Source organism: Neophocaena asiaeorientalis, unplaced genomic scaffold (assembly GCF_003031525.2).
Source record: "Neophocaena asiaeorientalis asiaeorientalis breed wild unplaced genomic scaffold, Neophocaena_asiaeorientalis_V1.1 scaffold275, whole genome shotgun sequence".
In the NCBI taxonomy this organism is placed as follows: domain Eukaryota; kingdom Metazoa; phylum Chordata; class Mammalia; order Artiodactyla; family Phocoenidae; genus Neophocaena; species Neophocaena asiaeorientalis.
The window spans coordinates 8,276,520-8,295,901 of record NW_020173679.1 but is presented as its reverse complement, the minus strand read 5'-3'; the positions used below and the strand labels follow the sequence as shown (position 1 = coordinate 8,295,901).

General features: G+C 41.3%; 1 protein-coding gene across 3 annotated transcripts in view; it reads left to right on the top strand.

Annotated features, from left to right (window-relative positions):
- Positions 1-19,382, top strand: part of UBE4B (ubiquitination factor E4B) — a 111,737-nt gene that overhangs the window by 27,914 nt on the left and 64,441 nt on the right. For 2 of the 3 annotated variants that reach the window (XM_024749761.1, XM_024749760.1), the window contains 5 exons: positions 1,320-1,506; positions 7,819-7,954; positions 14,453-14,540; positions 15,595-15,739; positions 17,700-17,928. In XM_024749761.1, the coding sequence (XP_024605529.1) occupies positions 1,320-1,506; positions 7,819-7,954; positions 14,453-14,540; positions 15,595-15,739; positions 17,700-17,928 (785 nt within the window). Of the gene's footprint in view, positions 1-1,319; positions 1,507-7,818; positions 7,955-14,452; positions 14,541-15,594; positions 15,740-17,699; positions 17,929-18,392; positions 18,810-19,382 lie in introns of all 3 variants that reach the window. The other variant, XM_024749762.1, reaches the window with a different exon arrangement.

Below are 19,382 nucleotides of genomic sequence, written 5' to 3'. Positions count from 1 at the left end.
TTCCTGAGAGAACGACTTGTTAGCTTCTTTCAGTGAGGTGTTTGTTTTTTTTTTTTAAGACACATATTCTTTTATTTCTGTTAAACTGAATATACAATTATTGTTCCCTAGGCAGCCAACTTTTACTTATAACTACAGTTTAATTTCACGTTAACAAAACACAGACGGTGAAAAGACAACTTTGTGTAGATCTTATCACAATAGTAAATAATTTATACAAGTTTTTTTTTGTGACCAAACAACTTCAGGATTTTGTATAAATTCCTCGATAGATGTATTTACAGCAGGGACACAGGGAGGGGCTTCTGAACTTTGGGGTCAAGAATCAGGATGTTCTTGTCTGAACAATAGAAGGAGCAGATTTCCAACAGTGTTAGAATATGGCAAATAGGTTCTTAGTTCAGATGAGGTCCGTCCCCGTTAGCACTTGTCGTAATTTAACTTTTTCATCTAACTCATTCGTAATGGAAAGAGTGTGAGCAGCCTAGTTGGTTTGCTTCTTTGATGCCTACTTAGAGCCAGAAGCCTTATCGTAGTTGTTGCGTATGCCCGCTGCCTGGGAGGGCAGGTGCTCAGTTTTTTGCCTGGTTATGAATTAGTGACTATGAAAATGTGGGGGAAACATTTCTGTGATCCACCGGGATTTTGTGGTACATATTTGTAATCACTTCATAACTCTGAGATGTCATTATAAGGAGGAAGTTGTTGATTATGTTTTTATTGAAATTAAGTAAGAAAAATCTAATCATTTTGTTCTTGAAAGTGAGAGTAAAATTTGTCCTAATATAACTTTTGTTAATTTCACTGTTTCAGTGACTTATATTTATTTCATATCCTACCTATTAATATGACCAAATTTATATAGTTTTATTACAATAACAACAAGCTTTAGTGTGTTTAAAAGTGTTGTATGCTTATTACAAATTCACAGTGTCACTCAAGAAGATTCAGTAAACAGAGGTGGTAAGGTGATTACGATGCAGGTTTTAGGGACTTCCCTGGTGGTCCAGTGGTTAGGACTCCGAGCTCTCACTGCCGAGGGCCTGGGTTCAGTCCCTGATCAGGGAACTAAGATCCCACAAGCTGTGTGGTGTGGCCAAAAAAAAGAAAAAAAGATTCAGTTTTTAAAATGTGAGGTGGTAGCTTATAAAAATACTGGTACACAGAGATATCACTTGTCTCGAATGAGTGCTTTTTTCTCAAGGCGTATTTAGTTGTCAAGTTCTAGTATGCTTATTGATAACATTAACGTTGTTGTTCTTTGGAAGAATTGTGTTTCTGCTGTTCAGTTATGAAATGCCCTTTCGCTCTCATTGTAGATCCGACGGAGGCGCCTGGCACGACTTGCTGGTGGACAGACCTCCCAGCCAAACACCCCGCTCACCTCTCCCCAGAGGGAGAGCCCTCCGGGGCCTCCTGTAGCAGCCTCAGCCCCAGGCCCGTCCCAGAGTCTTGGTCTCAATGTCCACAACATGACCCCAGCTACCTCCCCCATAGGTGCATCAGGTAAGCCTTGCCTTCACACCTGGGACACATTTATAGTTCCCACAACTGTAAGCTTGCTCTTAACGCTTACAGTTGTGGCGTTTCCACAGCAACATAAAATGAATTGAACAATTGCTGAATCGAACAGCAACTTTTTAAAATCCTGCAAGCGGTAGTTTAAAGATTAAGATCATCAGAGTGTGTTTTGTTAATGTCTCTTCATTTTGATAGTGATCTGTTGAAGCTACTTGTTTTCCTTTCTATAGCTTTCATCTTTTTTTTTTTTTTTTTTTTTGCGGTACGCGGGCCTCTCAATGTTAGGGCCTCTCCCGTTGCGGAGCACAGGCTCCGGACGCACAGGCTCAGCGGCCATGGCTCCCGGGCCCAGCCACTCCGCGGCATGTGGGATCCTCCCGGACCAGGGCACAAACCCGTGTCCCCTGCATCGGCAGGCGGACTGTCAACCACTGCGCTTCCAGGAAGCCCAGCTTTCATCTTTTTTTTCAAACAGGGTCAGGTCTTTATCTCTGATGGCAAGGAGATTAAGACTAAATTTGGTTCTGTTGATTTCATGAATTTGGTTGATACATTTTTTTAAAGATAAAATAATCTGAAAATGCAAGATTAAACTAATGGTCAAAATGAAGGGAACTTACCTCCTTAAGCTTCGATCGTGCCTCCACCCACCTACTCGAATGTGTGGCCAGTTCCTGTTGGGCTTGAACTGTCCCTGCCCTAACTGCGGGCTGCGCCGCGGATCCCATCTCCTCTCACCTACCCAGAGCCGTTGTTCCAGCAGTTCCTGTCTCTCTCCTGCTTCATCTGGTTTTCCGTCTCAAGTGGAAACCTTTTATTTTTTCTTTTGACAGCCATTGTGCATGCTGTTCCTTCTCCCCTCTTGGGAGTAAATAGAAAGGAACTCTCTTGATCTCGTATACCCTGCCGGCTTCCACCCCACGTCTCTGCACCCCTTCACAACAGAAATTCTGGAAGGAGTTGCCTGTCCTCAGTCTCTTCCTTCTGTCCTTGTACCTCCGCTGAGTCGAATCCCGTCAGGTGAGGCCTCCCGTGGTCTGCTCTGAGTCACTGTCTGATCTGACTTGTCAGCCCCATTCAGCGTGGATTTGGCCTTATTCTCCTTGCGGTGTCTGTTGGGCTCCGGAACGTCACACTCCTGGTGTTCGTCCCGTCTCCATCTGTTCCTTCTTAGCTCTTTGTATGAGTCTTTTTCGTTTCCCTGCCTTCGAAGTGTCAGGGTTCCAGGACTCAGTTAACCTCTTCTCCTCTCCATCTATGCTTATTCTCTTACTGATTTTATCCAGCTTCCTGGGTTTAATTGGTATTTCTAATCTGGTGATGCCTGAGTTTATATCTCCAGCTCAGACCTGTCGTTTGAACCTCAGACTCACACATCATCTACTACACATCTCACAGGTAACAGGTCCAAAATCGAGCTCCTGGTATTTCCTTACATCTTGTCTTTTCCTAGGACCCCTTCTCAATAAATGACAACTTTTTTTTTCTAGTTACTTAAGCCTAAAACATTCTCTCTTCTTTTTACCTCATATTCTAGATCGGGGGTCAGCACACTCTTTCTCTAAAGGGCCAGATAGTAAATATTTTTGGCTCTGCAGGCTGTGCAGTCTCTGTCACAAATATTCTTCTCTGCCCTGTAGCACAAAAGCAGCCATAGACGATATATAAACTAATGATCATTGCTGTGTTCCAATAAAACTCTATTTACAAAAATAGGTAAGAGTGGCCTGTGGACTGTAGCTTGCCGACCCCAGCTCTAGGTCTGTCAGCAAAATTTAGAACCAGACCCGATTCTCACCATCTCTTCTCATCTCACCACCTCTCCAGGTTCAAGGCACTAGCATATCTTGCCTGGATTACTGGAGTGGGCTCCAGACTGGTCTCTCCATGCCTACCCTTGCTTCACCTCAGTCTGTTCTCAGTGTAGAGCCATACTGGATCCCACTAAAGCATAACTACAGCGTTGTATGACAGCAACGTTATTTTTTACAGCAAGCAGGATAGTTACTATCACAAACCAACAGACTCGGGCGACTCTGAATGGTTAGTTCTTGCCAGTGCACCTCTCTGCTGTTAAGTCCCAATTATGTTTCTCATATAATCATCATTATTCATAATCATAAATAGGTAGATATTTTTAGCCATGCTCTTGGCAGGTTGGATAAACAGATTTTTAGGGATCTATTAAATAAACAAGTTTAAACAAAACAAAATAGAAAACGAACCCCTCGTAAGACAGGTCACATCATTTTCTGTTAGCTCCCGGCCTCACTCAGAATGAAAGTCAGAGTCCTCACCTCGACCCGGGGCCGCATGTGACCTGGCCCTGCCCCAGCCCTGCCCTCCTCTCTCACTGCCCTTCTTGCGCCCTCTGCTCCAGCCATACTGGCTTCCTCTCTGTTCCTGGAACATTCCAGGCATGGTACCTAGCGGGGGCCTTTGTATTTGCTATTTCTTCGCCTAGTATGCTCCTACCCTAAAGTCCACATGGCTTTTTTGTTCAGCTCTTCAGTTGTTTGACCAAGTGTCACTTTCTCAAAAAGGCCTTCTCTGGGGCTTCCCTGGTGGCGCAGTGGTTGGGAGTCTGCCTGCCAATGCGGGGGACACGGGTTCGAGCCCTGGGCTGGAAGGATTCCAAATGCCGCAGAGCAGCTGGGCCCCTGAGCCACAACTACTGAGCCTGTGCTCCGCAACAAGAGAGGCTGCAATAGTGAGAGGCCCACGCACCGCAACGAAGAGTAGCCCCTGCTCACTGCGACTAGAGATGAATAAATAAATTAATTTTTTTAAAAAAAGGCCTTCTCTGGCCACCTTGTATAAAAGTGCAACCTCTATCTGACATAGACACTTTTTCTTCGAGCTCCTGTCACCGGCTGACATAGCATGTATATTACTTGTATATCCTGTTTTCTCTGCTTCCTCTGCTAGAGTATAAGTTCTGCGGGACAGGGACTTGTGTCCATATTATTCACTGCTGCGTGCCCAGTGCCTTAACAGTGCATGCCACGTGGTAGGCACTGAATAAAGATCTGTTGATCAGTAAGTGGATTGCAAGAGCAAATGACCAAAACAACATAGGCCTGTGTAGTTCAAACAAAAGAAATCTCAGGCGGTTGTGATAGCTTTCCACGAAAACAGTGTGAAACGTCATGAGGAGGAGGCCGGCTTATGCTTGCCTCCTTTGGTCCTAGATGGTAAAAATAGGGCCAGTGGGTAGCTTCATTATCCACTGAGCATGAAGGGACGACTTCTGTTCCAGAATGATGTGCTTTCTAACAGAGACAAATACAGGGTGGGCTGCCACCCATGGGAAGGAGGTCCTTATCCGGGAGTGACTTGGCAGTCACCTGGCAGCCTTCTAAATTGAGATGCTTTCAGTTACAAGTAGGTTTCAGTTAAAGTAACTGAAGCTGCAGTGAGTCCTACAAGTTGTTTCTCCCATCTAGTCCCAGCTTCTTTTTTTTTTTTAATTTAATTTGTTTACTTATTGGCTGCGTTGGGTCTTCGTTGCTGTGTGTGGGCTTTCTCTAGTTGCGGCGAGCGGCTATGCTTCATTGTGGTGCGCGGGCTTCTCATTGCGGTGGCTTCTCTTGTTGCGGAGCATGGGCTCCAGGGGCGCGGGCCTCAGTAGTTGTGGCACACGGGCTCTAGAGCGCAGGCTCAGTAGTTGTGGCACATGGGCTTAGTTGCTCTGCAGCATGTGGGATCTTCCCGGACTAGGGCTCGAACCCGTGTCCTCTGCATTGGCAGGTGGATTCTTAACCACTTCGCCACCAGGGGAGTCCCCAAAGCGATATTTTGTTCTGTTGTTTTGATTTGATTTTAGTTACAATATTTAATTTATATCGATTCTAGATAAAGTCAAAGAGACCCTCCGTTTTTTTAAGTTTAAGAAAGAAGTGGAGGGCTTCCCTGGTGGCACAGTGGCTGGGAGTCTGCCTGCCAATGCAGGGTACATGGGTTTGAGCCCTGGTCCGGGAAGATCCCACATGCCGTGGAGCAACTAAGCCCGTGCACTACAGCTGCTGAGCCTGCGTGCCACAACTGCTGAGGCCCACACGCCTAGAGCCCGTGCTGCGCAACAGGAGAAGCTGCTGCAATGAGAGGCCCGTGTACCGCAACGAAGGAGTAGCCCTGGCTCGCTGCAACTAGAGAAAGCCCGCGTGCATCAACGAAGACCCAACACAGCCAAATAAGTAAATAAAAAGAAAGAAGTGGGGTCCCTCCTAGATTCTAGATGGTGTGTAGAGATTGGGGAACACTGGTAGACATAATAAATTCTGGGGAGAATTGCCCCACTTGAGCCTTGTGAAGATCATATGGAGGGTTGAGGAAAAAAAGAATTCAGATGATATTCTTGTTGTCTTATAAAAATATTGCAAATACAGTATATTATACTATATGATATACTCTGGCACTCTATTACTATAGGGTTATTGTATACATAGTATAGCAGAGCACCCTGTGTTACAAGTATAGTTACTTAAACAACTTATTGTAATTATCAATTTAATTTTAGAACTGGTTTTTACAAGGTGGAGATTTAAAAGCTGCTAAATTGGTATCCCATAAAAATTGTTGAACTTTATTATTTTATTAAGAAGTTGTCAGTCCTTTCAGTGTGGTAGGTAAAATGATATTCTCTTCAGGACATTGTTGATGCTCTGTTATTTACTCCTTCAATAAATATTTATTGAGGACTTATTTTGGGTTACACTGGAATTGATGATTTAAAGTTTTACTGTCTTCTCTAAGCTTATTTCAAAATTCTCACTACATCAAATGCTTTTGGTATTTTACTTGAATCTACTTATGAATAGTAAAAATTTAGTTTCTCTTTCCCTCCTGAGTCCTGCAAAAGTTTTAATAAACAGGTCTGGGACTTCCCTGGTGGTGCAGTGGTTAAGAATCCGCCTACCAATGCCAGGGTCACAGGTTCGATCCCTGGTCCGGGAAGATTCCCACATGCCGCGGAGCAGCTAAGCCCGTGTGCCACAACTACTGAGCCTGCTCTCTAGAGCCAGCGAGCCACAACTACGGATCCCGCGCCACAACTACTGAAGCCCGCGTGCCCTAGAACCCGCACACCGCAACTGCTGAGCCTGCGTGCTGCAGCTACTGAAGCCCACACACTCTAGAGCCCGTGCTCTGCAACCAGAGAAGCCACAGCAATGAAGAGCCCACGCACCGCAACAAAGAGTAGCCCCCGCTTGCCGCAACTAGAGAGGGCCCGCGCGCAGTGACAAAGACCCAACACAGCCAAAAAAAAATTAAAAATTAAAAAAAAAACCAAACAGGTCCATGTTAAAACGTGCTGTCGGGCATGGATAAAGTCTTCAACGAAGAGAGACTTGAAAGGGTGGCAAGTGGACTTTCTTGGGATGCTGGGAGGGTTAAAGTTTCCTCCACTTGATAGTTGTTTCAGCTGCAAGTGATAAATTGTTTTGTTTTGCTTTTTAAAATATATGAGCCATTTTCCTTTCAGCAACATAGGTATATATTTTTTAAGTACTTGAAAATGCCTGGGTAAACTTTTTTTTTTATATAGAAAGATATTCATAGAGTTAAAGTAATTTTTTAAATTCTATGAAAAAGATGGTTTTGAAGACATCACTAGAAACACTGTGTCCCTCTGTGCCTGGCGGTGGTTCACTACACTGTGGGCTCTGTGAGGGCAAGGATGATGTCAGGATTTTTGTTTTCCCCAAACTATCACAAGATAAGATCTTCAGTTAATAAATGGATTGATCTGTATTTAAGGACGTGGCTTAGATGGATCTATTCGACATCTTATTATGAAAATTCTAAGCATACAGAGAAGTAGAAAGAATTTTGCAATGAATGCTTACATACCCATCACCTAGATTCTACCATTAACATTTTACTGTATTTGTTTTATCATACATCTCTCCATCTGTCTGACTCTCTATCCATTCACTAAGGTATCTTATTTTTGGTACATTTCAAGGATATTTCTGGACTGTCTTGGAAGCTGATTTGTACTCGGGGCCCATAGTTTGAATTAGTGAAAGAGAAGGTGATGAGTTAGTTTTAGGTATCAGACGTAGCTCTGTAACTGACCTCATGTGATATCTGTTGATAAATTATGATTTCTTGCTAACATTCCTATGATTTTAATGTTCCTTCAACCTTCAGTGTAATATTCTGATAGAAAGTCCTCAGTTGCCAACTGTAATGATTGTGTGAATGCCGATTCTGTGTGTTTACGGTTGCCGTTACAAATAGCTTTGACGTTATCTCACGTGAGACTTCACCTTTCATGTCTCTTCTGGTTAGGAGTAGCCCATCGAAGCCAGAGCAGTGAAGGAGTCAGTTCTCTCAGCAGCTCGCCCTCCAATAGCCTTGAAACACAATCTCAGTCTCTCTCACGTTCCCAGAGCATGGATATCGATGGAGTCTCTTGTGAAAAAAGGTAAAGTAAGCCAGTTTTCCAGTAAGCTGCTTTGTTGTTGGAAAGGGAAAGATCCATTCACTTTAATCTCTAGTCCAGTGGTCTCAAATGCCAGCCCAGAGATCCATGCCAGTCCTTAGCAAGTCAGAGCTAAATATAATAAATTGAAAGGTCTTTGTTTTATTCTGAAATGTTCTGTATACCTTTTTTTGTTTTTGGTGTTGGAATGTGTTTTATGAAATAATGGTATAGGTGGTAAAAAAATTTTTTTTAATGTCTTTATTTTGTAAATGCAAAGTTGGCAAGCATAGGTCAGCCCCTAAAAATTTCTGCAAAGATTTACTGCTTGGTGAAATTTTAAAAGTTTGGAAGGGTATAGGCAGGTAAGCCCCATATTCTAGGAGCTCCATGAGGATCAGGGTGTCTTGGAGCAGAGCCTTCCTGTGTTGCAGGTGTGCTGTGACAAGATAACAGAGTTGCTGAAGGGTTGAGTACTCCTTGGGCAGCCAGACCTCCAGGGCCTGGCTCCTTTGCCCTCAAGCAGCCCCCTCTGTTTATGTCAGTGGGCCAGACAGATACCATTTTCGGTGTGTGTTAGGATACTGGGGTGTCGTGCACTTGGTGGGTTGGGGTGAGGAGCCAGGTCAGGGGTTACCCCACATTAGGCAAGAATCAGAAAGGACTACACTCCCAGGAAGAAGATCAAGTAGAAAAAAATCAACCTCATAGAGTAAAAACAATTGTGTTCTTATTACCTTTGCTCTGAGTGGATGAATTTTTAAAAATCAAGTCAACTCTGCAATTTCTTGGCCAGTGGGTAACTTTCACATGGGTTTAGAACCTAAATTTACACTATCGTGGTAGTCTGAAAAATCTCAGGCTAAGAACTGTCCTAGATAATGGACTCTTTAGTGTCTTCAGGCATCTAGCAGATATAAACATAAATCATCCAAGTCTTTAGAAAATGTCCTTAGAAAAATTTCCAAGAAATATGAACTCATGGTCAAAAATTAAAGCATGCTAGAAAAAGCCACCATGAGTAAGAAGAGTCTGTAGAATCAATAAAAACAGAATTATTCACCTAGATGTTTTTGGGGTTTGGAATTATCAAATACAGAATGTAAAATTTGTATGTTTAAATAAATTTAAAAGCGTATGGAAAACATGAATAAGGTATAAGCAACTATAAAAACAACCAAGCACATTTGAAAAAGAACCAAATAGAATTTCTAGAAATGAAAATAATAAACAGTGGAAATGAAAACAATAAAATAATAAAATAATAAACAGATTAAAATAACTAAAGAGAAAAAAAAATAACTAAAGAGAAATTAACAAATGGAATGATAGAGCTGAAGAACTTATCCAGAGTGTACCACAAAGAGAAAAAGAACTGAAAAATATGAAGGGTATTTAGAAATATAGAGGACACAGATCCAATATATATCTAATAGAAATGTCAAAAGGAGAGAATAGGCAGACTGGGAGATTCCCCACCCTTCTCCTTATTCCATGTTTTTTCCTCTGCTGGTTTGGAAGCCATTATCAAAAAGATAAATGGCTGAGGATTTTTCTGGAGTTGATAAATGTTATGAATCCTCAGATTCAGGAAGCCCAACAACTCACGAGCAGATTAAACAAAGAGAAATTCATATCTAGACATTTTATAGTAAAATTGCAGAACACCAAAGACAAAGACGTTTAAAGCAGCCAGAGAGAAATGAGAGATTATCTACAAAAGAACAATAGTTAGATAGATGTCTCAGTGATGGAGCCCAGAGGATGGTGGAAGTAGCATTAAGTGCTGAGAGAATGTAACTGTCAGCTGGGAATTATGTGCCCTTGTGGAACTATCTTTTAAGAGCAGGGGTGAAATAAAGACATTTATAGATTTAAAAAACAAACTAGAACAACCTGATAGTCTGCCACCAGAAGACCCGAACTTTTAACGGATGCAGAAGGAAAATGGTCTCAGGACTAATGTCTGAGATGCAAGAAGGAAAGATGAGTCAAGAAAATATTAAATATGTGGTAACCCTAAACACTGATGGTGTAAGACAGTAATAACAGTTTATGAAATAGTATAGGGGGAGAGAAGTAAATCATCAGGTAGATCTAACATACTGAACAGCAGTAGCAGGTAAGCCAGAAGGGGAGTGATTTGTATACTTGGGAGAGGGGTAAAAACAGTGGCCAACTTTTAGATTTTGAGTTAAGAATACTTGATAAAGTTTCAAGGGTAACCACTGAAAGAATAGAAAGAGTTTCTTTTCAAACCAGCAAAGGGAAAATATGGAATTGGGGTGGGTAGGGAGGGGATTTAAGTCAATTCAAAGAAAGGGAAGAAAGAAACACAGATTTTAAAAAAGGCAAACAGCACAAAATAAGATGGTTAAAAGAAATGAAAATACGTCAGTAATCACAGTAAATCACAGTGAAACGTCAGGTTGGATTAAAAACAAAATAGAACACAGCTTTATTCTTGTTTACTGAAGGCATACCTGAAACATTAGGTTAGAGAAAGCTTGAAAATAAAAGGAAGGGAAAAATATATACCGGGCAAAAATACTAAACAAAAGAAAATTGGGGAAAGTATATTAGTAAAGTAGACTTTGTCACAAAGTATTACTAGAAATAAGCACTGTGCAGTGATAAGTGTTTAGTTTACCAGTAGGATATAACAGTTTCCAAAGTATATGCACTTAGTAATATAATAGCAACATGAAATAAGGCAAATCTTGATAGAACTAGAGGAAATTGACAGAGACATAATCATAATGGGAGGTTTTTAACATGTCTTCTTCAGTTATCAATAGAGCAAAGAGAATAAACATCAGTAAGCATATGGACAAATTAAACAACACAGCTAACAAGTGTGATCAAATTGAAAGATACAGAATTTGGCACTCTGCAGTTGGAGAATACACATTCTTTTCTGATAAGCTCCATTGACCCAGAGGTTTCAGGAGTCAGAATCGTACAGATCATGTTTTCTGACATTAGCTTAGATAATTATATAAGGTAAAAAAATCTTCTAAAAACCCATCATGAATTTGGAAATTTTAAAAACAGATCATGCTTCTAAATACAAGTCAAAGAAGAAATCATAATGGAAATTTGGAAGTATCTAGAACTGAACAATAACAAATATTACATATCATCATTTGTATGTTGCAGCTAATGTGCTTCTTAAAGAGAATATAAAGCTATATATAATACATGAAAAATGAAAAAGAATATAAATAAACATTGGGAATAAAACCCCTTTTCTTGGAATACTTTTCCTCTGGATATGTGCATGGCTAACCTCCTTCATATTTTTGCCCATTTAAAAGGGGGAAAGCCCTGCCCTCTCAATTGCCTTTTCCCTGCTCTGTTTTCTTTAATTTTTCCATAGCATTTATCATATACTATATGCTTTGTTTATTGTTTATTATCTTTCTCCCTTTAACTAGAATGGAAGCTCCATGATGCAGGGATTTTTTTGTCTGTTTGTTGACATCTCAGACACCTGGAACAATGCCTGCATAGAACGGGCACTCAGTAATACTTGTTACTGAAAAAGAATTCTGCGAAAAATGTAAATATGCAGGATGCACATAAATTTCAAAATTTGGATGAAAATCAAATTCCTAGAAAAACACATTCTCCCAAAATTGACTCAAGAAAAAAGAGAGAACCTGAATAATCAAAAAAACGTGAAATAAATTGAATCAGTATTTTAAAATTTTCCAAAGAAAGCACGTTTCTTATATGATTTTATAGGTAATTCCAGCATTCCAACTTTACACACATTTTTCAGGTAATTTTTAAACTTACCAAGTCAGTTTACGAGACTAATATGACCTTAATGTACAAAACCAGACAAGAATAATGTAAAAGGAGAAAATTAATTACATGGTAATCATGCTTATGAACACATTTGCAAAAGTCTGAAGATATTGGCAAATCAAATACTGCAGCACATAAAAAGAAGACAAAACACCTATGGGGCTAGATGCCAGGAGAGCAGTTACTGTGGGCTAGCGTAGTAGTGATTGAAAGGGTCATGAGGGGGGACTTTTGGGGTGCTGGTAATGTTCTGTTGCTTGATCTGGGTGTCGGTTACATTACTATGTTTCCTTTGTGAAACTATTCAGCCAAACACACCATGCATGCACATTTCTGTATATTTCAACTAAAAGATTAGTTTAAAAAAATAATATAACATGACCAACTTGGGTTTATCTTAAGAATGCAAAGGTGCTTTAACATTAGAAAATCTATAAATATTATTCATCACATTATATATTAAATAGAAAAGCCATATAATCTTGGAAGTTGCAAAGGTTTGATACAATTCAACATTGATTCATGGTAAAAATCTTAGCAAACAGGAAACAGAAAGTTGCATCCTTAAACTGTAGGGCAGAGACAGAGTTCACCAAATACTCCACAGGCTCCCCTGCATTTCCAGTCTCCTTTGCCATTAGATTGGGGCCAATTAACTAGTTCTGTCCAGTAGACTTGTGAATGGAAGTGACATGTGTCACTTTTAGGTGAAGGCAGTTGAGCCGATGATCCTCCTCCATCCCTCTCTTCTCTTGCTCTAGTGACCTTGGAGGCTGTGTATTGCAGACGGCATAGATTAAAGATGGCCTAAGGTTGCTTCACTCATCAAACTTTGCGGAAGCAAGAAACAAACCCTTATAGTGTGAAGCCTCTAAGATTGCAGAGTGTATGTGTTACCACAACATAGCCTCTTATTCTCACTAATATAAAGGACATCTACCAAAAAACCACAGCAGCTCTCATACTCAGTGGTAAGAAATTAGAAGCATTCTCTTTAAAATCAGGAATAAAAAAAGGATGAGTGCTGTTTCTGCTTCTATTCAACATGGGATCCTACCCACTGCAGTAAAGCAAGTTAGGATTGGAGTGAAAGAAACAAAACAGTTATTATTTGGAGATAAAATGTTTGCCTTATAAGCCCAGTGTATAAGTAAACAAGTAGCTTATAAGAGGTCTGTGTCTAAAGTCAGTTACATTACTATGTACTCGCAACAAATTAGAAAACTTAACTTTTAAAAAGGCCCATTCACAATTTTATTTAAAAATATTTGGTGCTGGGCTTCCCTGGTGGTGCAGTGGCTAAGAATCCGCCTCCCAATGCAAGGGACACGGGTTCGAGTCCTGGTCTGGGAAGATCCCACATGCTGTGGAACAACTACGCCTGTGCGCCACAACTACTGAGCGTGGGCTCTAGAGCCCGTGAGCCACAACTACTGAAGCAAGCCCGCACGCCTAGAGTCCGTGCTCCGCAACAAGAGAAGCCACCGCAATGAGAAGGCCGCGCACCACAACAAAGAGTAGCCCCCCCTTGTCACAACTAGAGAAAGCCCGCGCGCAGCAGCAAAGACCCAACACAGCCCAAAATAAATAAATAAATAAATAAATATATATATATATATATATGGTGCCTGAGGATAAATTCAGCAAAAGAAGTGAAAGACTTAGGGAGAAAATTATCAAAGTTTACTGAAAGAAGACCTTAAATACTTGGAGAGAGGTACCTTGTCCATGGATAGATCAGTAACATAATGAGGTCTTTTCTTCCCAATTTGATCTATAGAGTCAGTGAAATTCTAGTCAGAATCCCAACAGGAGTTTTAAGGAACCTGTCAAGCTGATTCTTAAGTACGTGTGGAAGAGCAAAGGGCCAAGAATGGCCAAGACTCTCCTGAGGTAGAAGAACAAGGTAGAGGCGTTGACCTAGCATATAGCAAGGTTTATTGTGAAGTCGTAGTAAGTACAACACAGTGGTATTGGCTCAGGGACAGACAGATTGTCTAATGGAACAGCAATGAGTATCCAGAAGGAGACCTGCACATGTATGACAGTTGGACATATGACGTAGGTGATTTCATATTGGTGTTGAAAAGGATGGTCTTTTCAATAAATGGTGCTGGGACAGTTATTTAATGTGGGGGAAATAATATATGTACTTCACCAGATTTTGTAATCAGGCTCTGATTGATTGTATATCATTTAGAAATAGTATGTATAGAAAACCTGCTGTTAATTTTTGTTTTTGAAAGTGAGCCTGAGAAAATAACAACTTGAGGAAAATATTTCCAACAATATTATTATTATTTTTGAAAGTGAGCCTAAGGAAATGACAACTTGGGAAAAATATTTTCAACAAGAATGATAGAATGTTTATATCCTAATATATGAAGAGCTCTTAAAAATTAATGAGAAAAAAGATGAACCTTTATTATTTTGCTTTCCTGACTGACTTTGATTGATATTTTAAAACTTTTCCCCAGGGAATTCCCTGGCGGTCCCATGGTTAGGACTTGGTGCTTTCAGTGCTGAGGGCACGGGTTCAATCCCTGGTCGGGGAACTAAGGTCCTTTAAGCCATGTGGCACAGCCAAAAAAGACCCCCACAAAAACCAAAAACTTTTCCTCAACCAGTAGCTGTGACATTGGGTGGATTTATCAAAGGTGAAAGACTGATTGTCTTTTATACTTAAAGCATGTCCCAGGTGGATGTGGATTCAGGAATTGAAAATATGGAAGTTGATGAAAATGACCGAAGAGAAAAAAGGAGCCTCAGCGATAAGGTTGGTAAGAGATGAAGCCCTTGCTTCTGTTTTTAGTTACAGGTAATATAAATAAACACTGCTTCATGTCTTGTATCTGTAAAGTCCATGAGAGAATGCCACCCCAAACCAGCAGATCCTATTTAGTTGACTGGGTTTTTTCTTTTACTTTTTTCAGGAAAGGTGGGTAGCCTTGATCACCCTTATTAATGGAAGTATAACTCAGTCCTTTTACCTGATAAAAATCCTTCAGTTATCTTTGTTTCAGGTCCATGTTTTTTTCAGTAAATGTTAGCAAATAATTTAGAGCTAATTTGAATTTTTTTCTGTCTGTCTTTAATTGCTTAAGCAAGTAGGTCATCCCATCTTTGGTTGTATTCTGAGGGAAATGACTGGGAATTGAAGCAAGAATGTGAGGAAACAGGAGGCTTTTATATTTTGTTATCATCTGAGCCTTGTTTCCTATATTTAGAAAAAGGATTTTTTGGGTTTTTGGTGTGTGTCATGGTGTAGAACTGGTAGAGATAATTGCCTCACTTTCTGTTCAGTAAATTATTGGGGTTCAGCAACATTATTAGAAGCTGGACTGTAGCCTCCTGGTGGTGCAGTGCTTTATTTTGTATAGGTTTTGAGTGTTTACAAAGTTCTTTCATATATGATACTTTCTGTGATGGAAAGTAGTGAAAAACATTGAATTCTGGAAAAATTTCTAGAGAAAAATTGGTTGTGTACCTAGAATGTCAACCTGGTCTTTTAGCATTCAGAAAAGTAAATAAATGGGATATATGTACATCCTTTATCACTGTCTTCCTTGGCAATTCCTGATAACAATCCTGCTGTTTTGTACTCCCCCCACCCCATAGACTTGTGTTGTAAGCTCGTGAGACCTACATGTTGTAACCTTGAAGTCATAGTAGCAAGTTTATTTTTCCCTAAATCAGTAGGTGAATAGTTTTATGCATTTCTAAAATATCCTCATTTGTAAAAAATTAAATCAGAATTAGGTATTTCTATTAAAGTCTAACTCACACCTCCTACTACTTGAAATTAACCCTCAAATCTTCTTCCTCACAAGGAGCCTTCATCAGGTTCTGAAGTGTCTGAAGAACAGGCCTTACAGCTGGTCTGTAAGATCTTCCGTGTCTCCTGGAAGGACCGGGACAGAGATGTCATCTTTCTTTCTTCTCTTTCTGCACAATTTAAGCAGAACCCAAAAGAAGGTAGGAATCGAGCTCAGCTGTCTTATTTCAGAGCCCTTAATAGAAAACCAGGATGAAAAATCTTTTGTCTTTCCCTCCTATCCACATTCATTGTCTTGCTTTGCAGTTGTATTTTTTTTTTTTTTTTTTTTTCTGCGGTACGCGGGCCTCTCACTGTTGTGGCCTCTCCCGCTGCGGAGCACAGGCTCCGGACGCGCAGGCTCAGCGGCCATGGCTCACGGGCCCAGCCGCTCCGCGGCACGTGGGATCCTCCCAGACCGGGGCACGAACCCGTGTCCCCTGCATCGGCAGGCGGACTCTCAACCACTGCGCCACCAGGGAAGCCCTGCAGTTGTATTTTTGATTACAGGGATACTTCTTGATGAGGACTCTGCTGTTTGGCTACTTTCCACCTATCTTATTGATAAATTATTTTTTTTACTTTTATGATTTCTCTAAAAGAAAACCGTATAAATAAGTTAATGGTCTCTACTGTCTCAAGGTTGAAGTTTTTTCCTTTGCAATAAGAAGGTGCTTAGAGAGAGCATTAGCGCCTCTTATACTCTGGGCAGGAGTATACTGGGTTGTCGCCGGGGATCCTGAGAGAGGCACTCTGGATGACCTATGCCTGCTGTAAGTGCCCCCCGGGTCATATGGAGACAGTGGAGTAAATCGGCTTGATTAAACTGCTTAGCAAGATAGCACATGTTGATATTTTGCAGTGTTTACAGGATTCTATTTTAAGAGGCTACACTAAACCACACTTAGAGCAAAGTAATAAAACTCTTAGCAAGATACCAGCATTACAGGGCACACGCACTTTTCTCTACAGCAGTCATTTCGAGAACAGAAGAGGGAGGGGAAGTGCGCCGGAGTGTCCTTCTACGTATCACTAGTATATAACCTCCCTGATGGCAGGAATTTTTGTCTGTTTTGCTCACTGATGTATTCCCAGTGCCTGCACTTAATAATCCCTCAGTAGATATATTTTAAATGAGTGAATGAACATCAAGGAGATTGCATTCCCTTTTCTCTGCTGCTTGTCTTCCATGGCAGGCACGCGCACGCACACACACGCACACACGCGCGCGCGCGCACACACACACACACACACGAGTCCTCTGTGTTCCTGGTGGATAGATAGTTTACTTCTGACTTCACTGAGATCTTCTTAACTCTGGTTATAGAGATGAGCTTAGCAACCATGAGTTTCAAAACCCTGCCACTTGTAATTATTGTAAATGTTAAGATTCTTAAATCTGTCCAGTACATAAATAAGTGGTAATTTTTAATAACAAATCAGATAAGATTTACATGGGTTAGACATTTTATTTATTTAGTAATATTTAAAATATATCTAAAGACCTACAATAAAGCAGTTGGGAGCTGCAAAGAATAAGAAGGAAGCTAGAAGACAGAGTCTGCTCCAGAAAGGCAGGTGGTGACTAAATATTAGACCCTTCATAAAATACTTTGAACTTTGTACTTAATAGTTCAACTATATAAACATATAGAGGTGAAGAAATATTAACCCAGTTTGCATTTCTAGTGTGATAAACTAACCTCTGTAGTTGGGAGTAGCTTCTTTTTATAGTTAATATATATCAGCAGTGACTCTCATCAACTGGGCTCCAGTTCTTTTTTGTTTTTTTTCTAATAAGCTTTCTGTTTTGGAATAATTTTAGATTTACAGAAAGTTCTAGAGATAGTGCAGGGAGTTCCTATATACACTTCACGCAGTTTTCCCTAATGTTAACATCTTACATAACCATAGTATATTTGTCAGAACTAAGATCTTAACTGTTCACTAAACTCCAGACCTTATTTGGATTTCACCAGGTTTTCTACTGACGTCCTTCTACTGTTCCCGAATCCAACCCAAGATACCACATCGAACTTCTCTGGTTCACTTTGGCTTATTCAAGGACCGTGTGTATGAAGAACCATGTGTAACCTCTTCTTTATTCTGCCTTTCCAACAGTGTTCTCTGATTTTAAGGACTTGATTGGCCAGATTTTAATGGAAGTGCTAATGATGTCCACTCAGACTAGAGATGAAAACCCATTTGCCAGTCTGACAGCCACATCCCAGCCAATTGCAGCGGCAGCTCGGTCACCAGACAGAAATCTCATGCTAAATACCGGCTCCAATCCAGGAACAAGCCCCATGTTCTGCAGCGTGGGTTCCTTCGGTGCCAGCTCTTTATCTAGGTCGGTGTGGTTCTTTTTGCACATCTCATTGGTGGTAAAATAGCCAGGAAGTATGTAAGAGAAGAGAATGTTCATCTGTGGGCCTGTCATGCAGATTATGACATGTATTGTGTTTGGGGGATGGATTGACTCATTGAGGAGATATTGTCTCTTCCACTTGGGTCTCTTTGGCTTTCCATGGTTAGGCTACTGGTAAGTTAAGTTTTAGGAACAAATGATTGTGTATAGTATATTATTCTTTGGAAAGAAGGCTTTCTCATATTATAAGTATAGCCTCTAAATCAGTACGGCAGTCTAATTACAGTTATTTAGATGAGTCTCTAAAAGATCTGTATACTTGAACGCTTAGAGATATGAAGTGAAATTATACTATTCTTTAAAAACATGATATTTTCCATTTTAGTTATTTATCTCAAGCTTTTCTTCAATTTTCTCTCCTTTCCTCCCTTTCTCAACTCGTTTAGCCTCTATGAGACTAGCCCAGCTCCCAGCATGAGTGTCTGGAGCTCTGTGCCAATGATGAGTCTGCCTCTGGCCCCCTCGTCCCGGGCAGCCAGCCAGGCGTCCACTCCTCCCGCTTCCCTCAGTCCTCACGGTGCAGCTGCGGGGACACCTGCGGGAAGCCAGCCCTCGTCTCCGCGGTACCGGCCCTACACTGTCACCCACCCCTGGGGGTCGTCATCTTCTCCTGCCCCGCGGTCCTCGGGCAGCTCCATCCTGTCGAGCTCCCCAGGCCTGCCCACCCCAGCTAGTAGCCCTCAAGCCGTGCCCGCCAGCTCCTCCCGACAGAGACCCACCGGCGCGGGGCCACCTTTACTGTCCGCCTCACCCGGTGCGGGTGCCATGAGCAGACGGCCCTCCTCCCTAAGGAGCTCTCCTAGGTATCTATGCAGCAGGAGAGTCGGGTGCGTGTTTGCAGTGCAGGGAGAGGAGATTAACACGGTTTGGAAGAACTGTCGTGTGGCACTGACCTCAGTTACCTGTGTTTCTTTGTTTGGGGTCATTAACCCGCGTGTCTAACTGGTTCGGTAGGCTCGTGCCCCGAGTCCACGCCCAGCCAGGCTTCAGTCACATCAGAAAGTATGGGTTGCTTGATGGTGAGACCCTTTCTTCCCTTCTTCCCCCTTACTCTTCCTCCTTCCTGTGCAAAATAAAAAGAAGTCACTTGGTGTTTGAAACCGAGTGCACATGTCATGCGTCATGACAAGTGAATTTCAGAGACCGGGCAGCTTGTATTTGAGAGTTGGGGCTCACAGGACCACTTTTCCACGTTTCGTACTGTTGCTAATCATAGTTGAAATACAGTCAGACCAAGGGGTTGAGGGAGTAGATCCCTTACCTCTGGCAAGTGCTTATGCCTTGACACTTTGTTTTCAGCCCCTTAGAAAGAAGCAGTATCGTGACTCCATTAATCCGCGCCCTCCACCCAAGTGTTCCTATGCCTTTATATAATT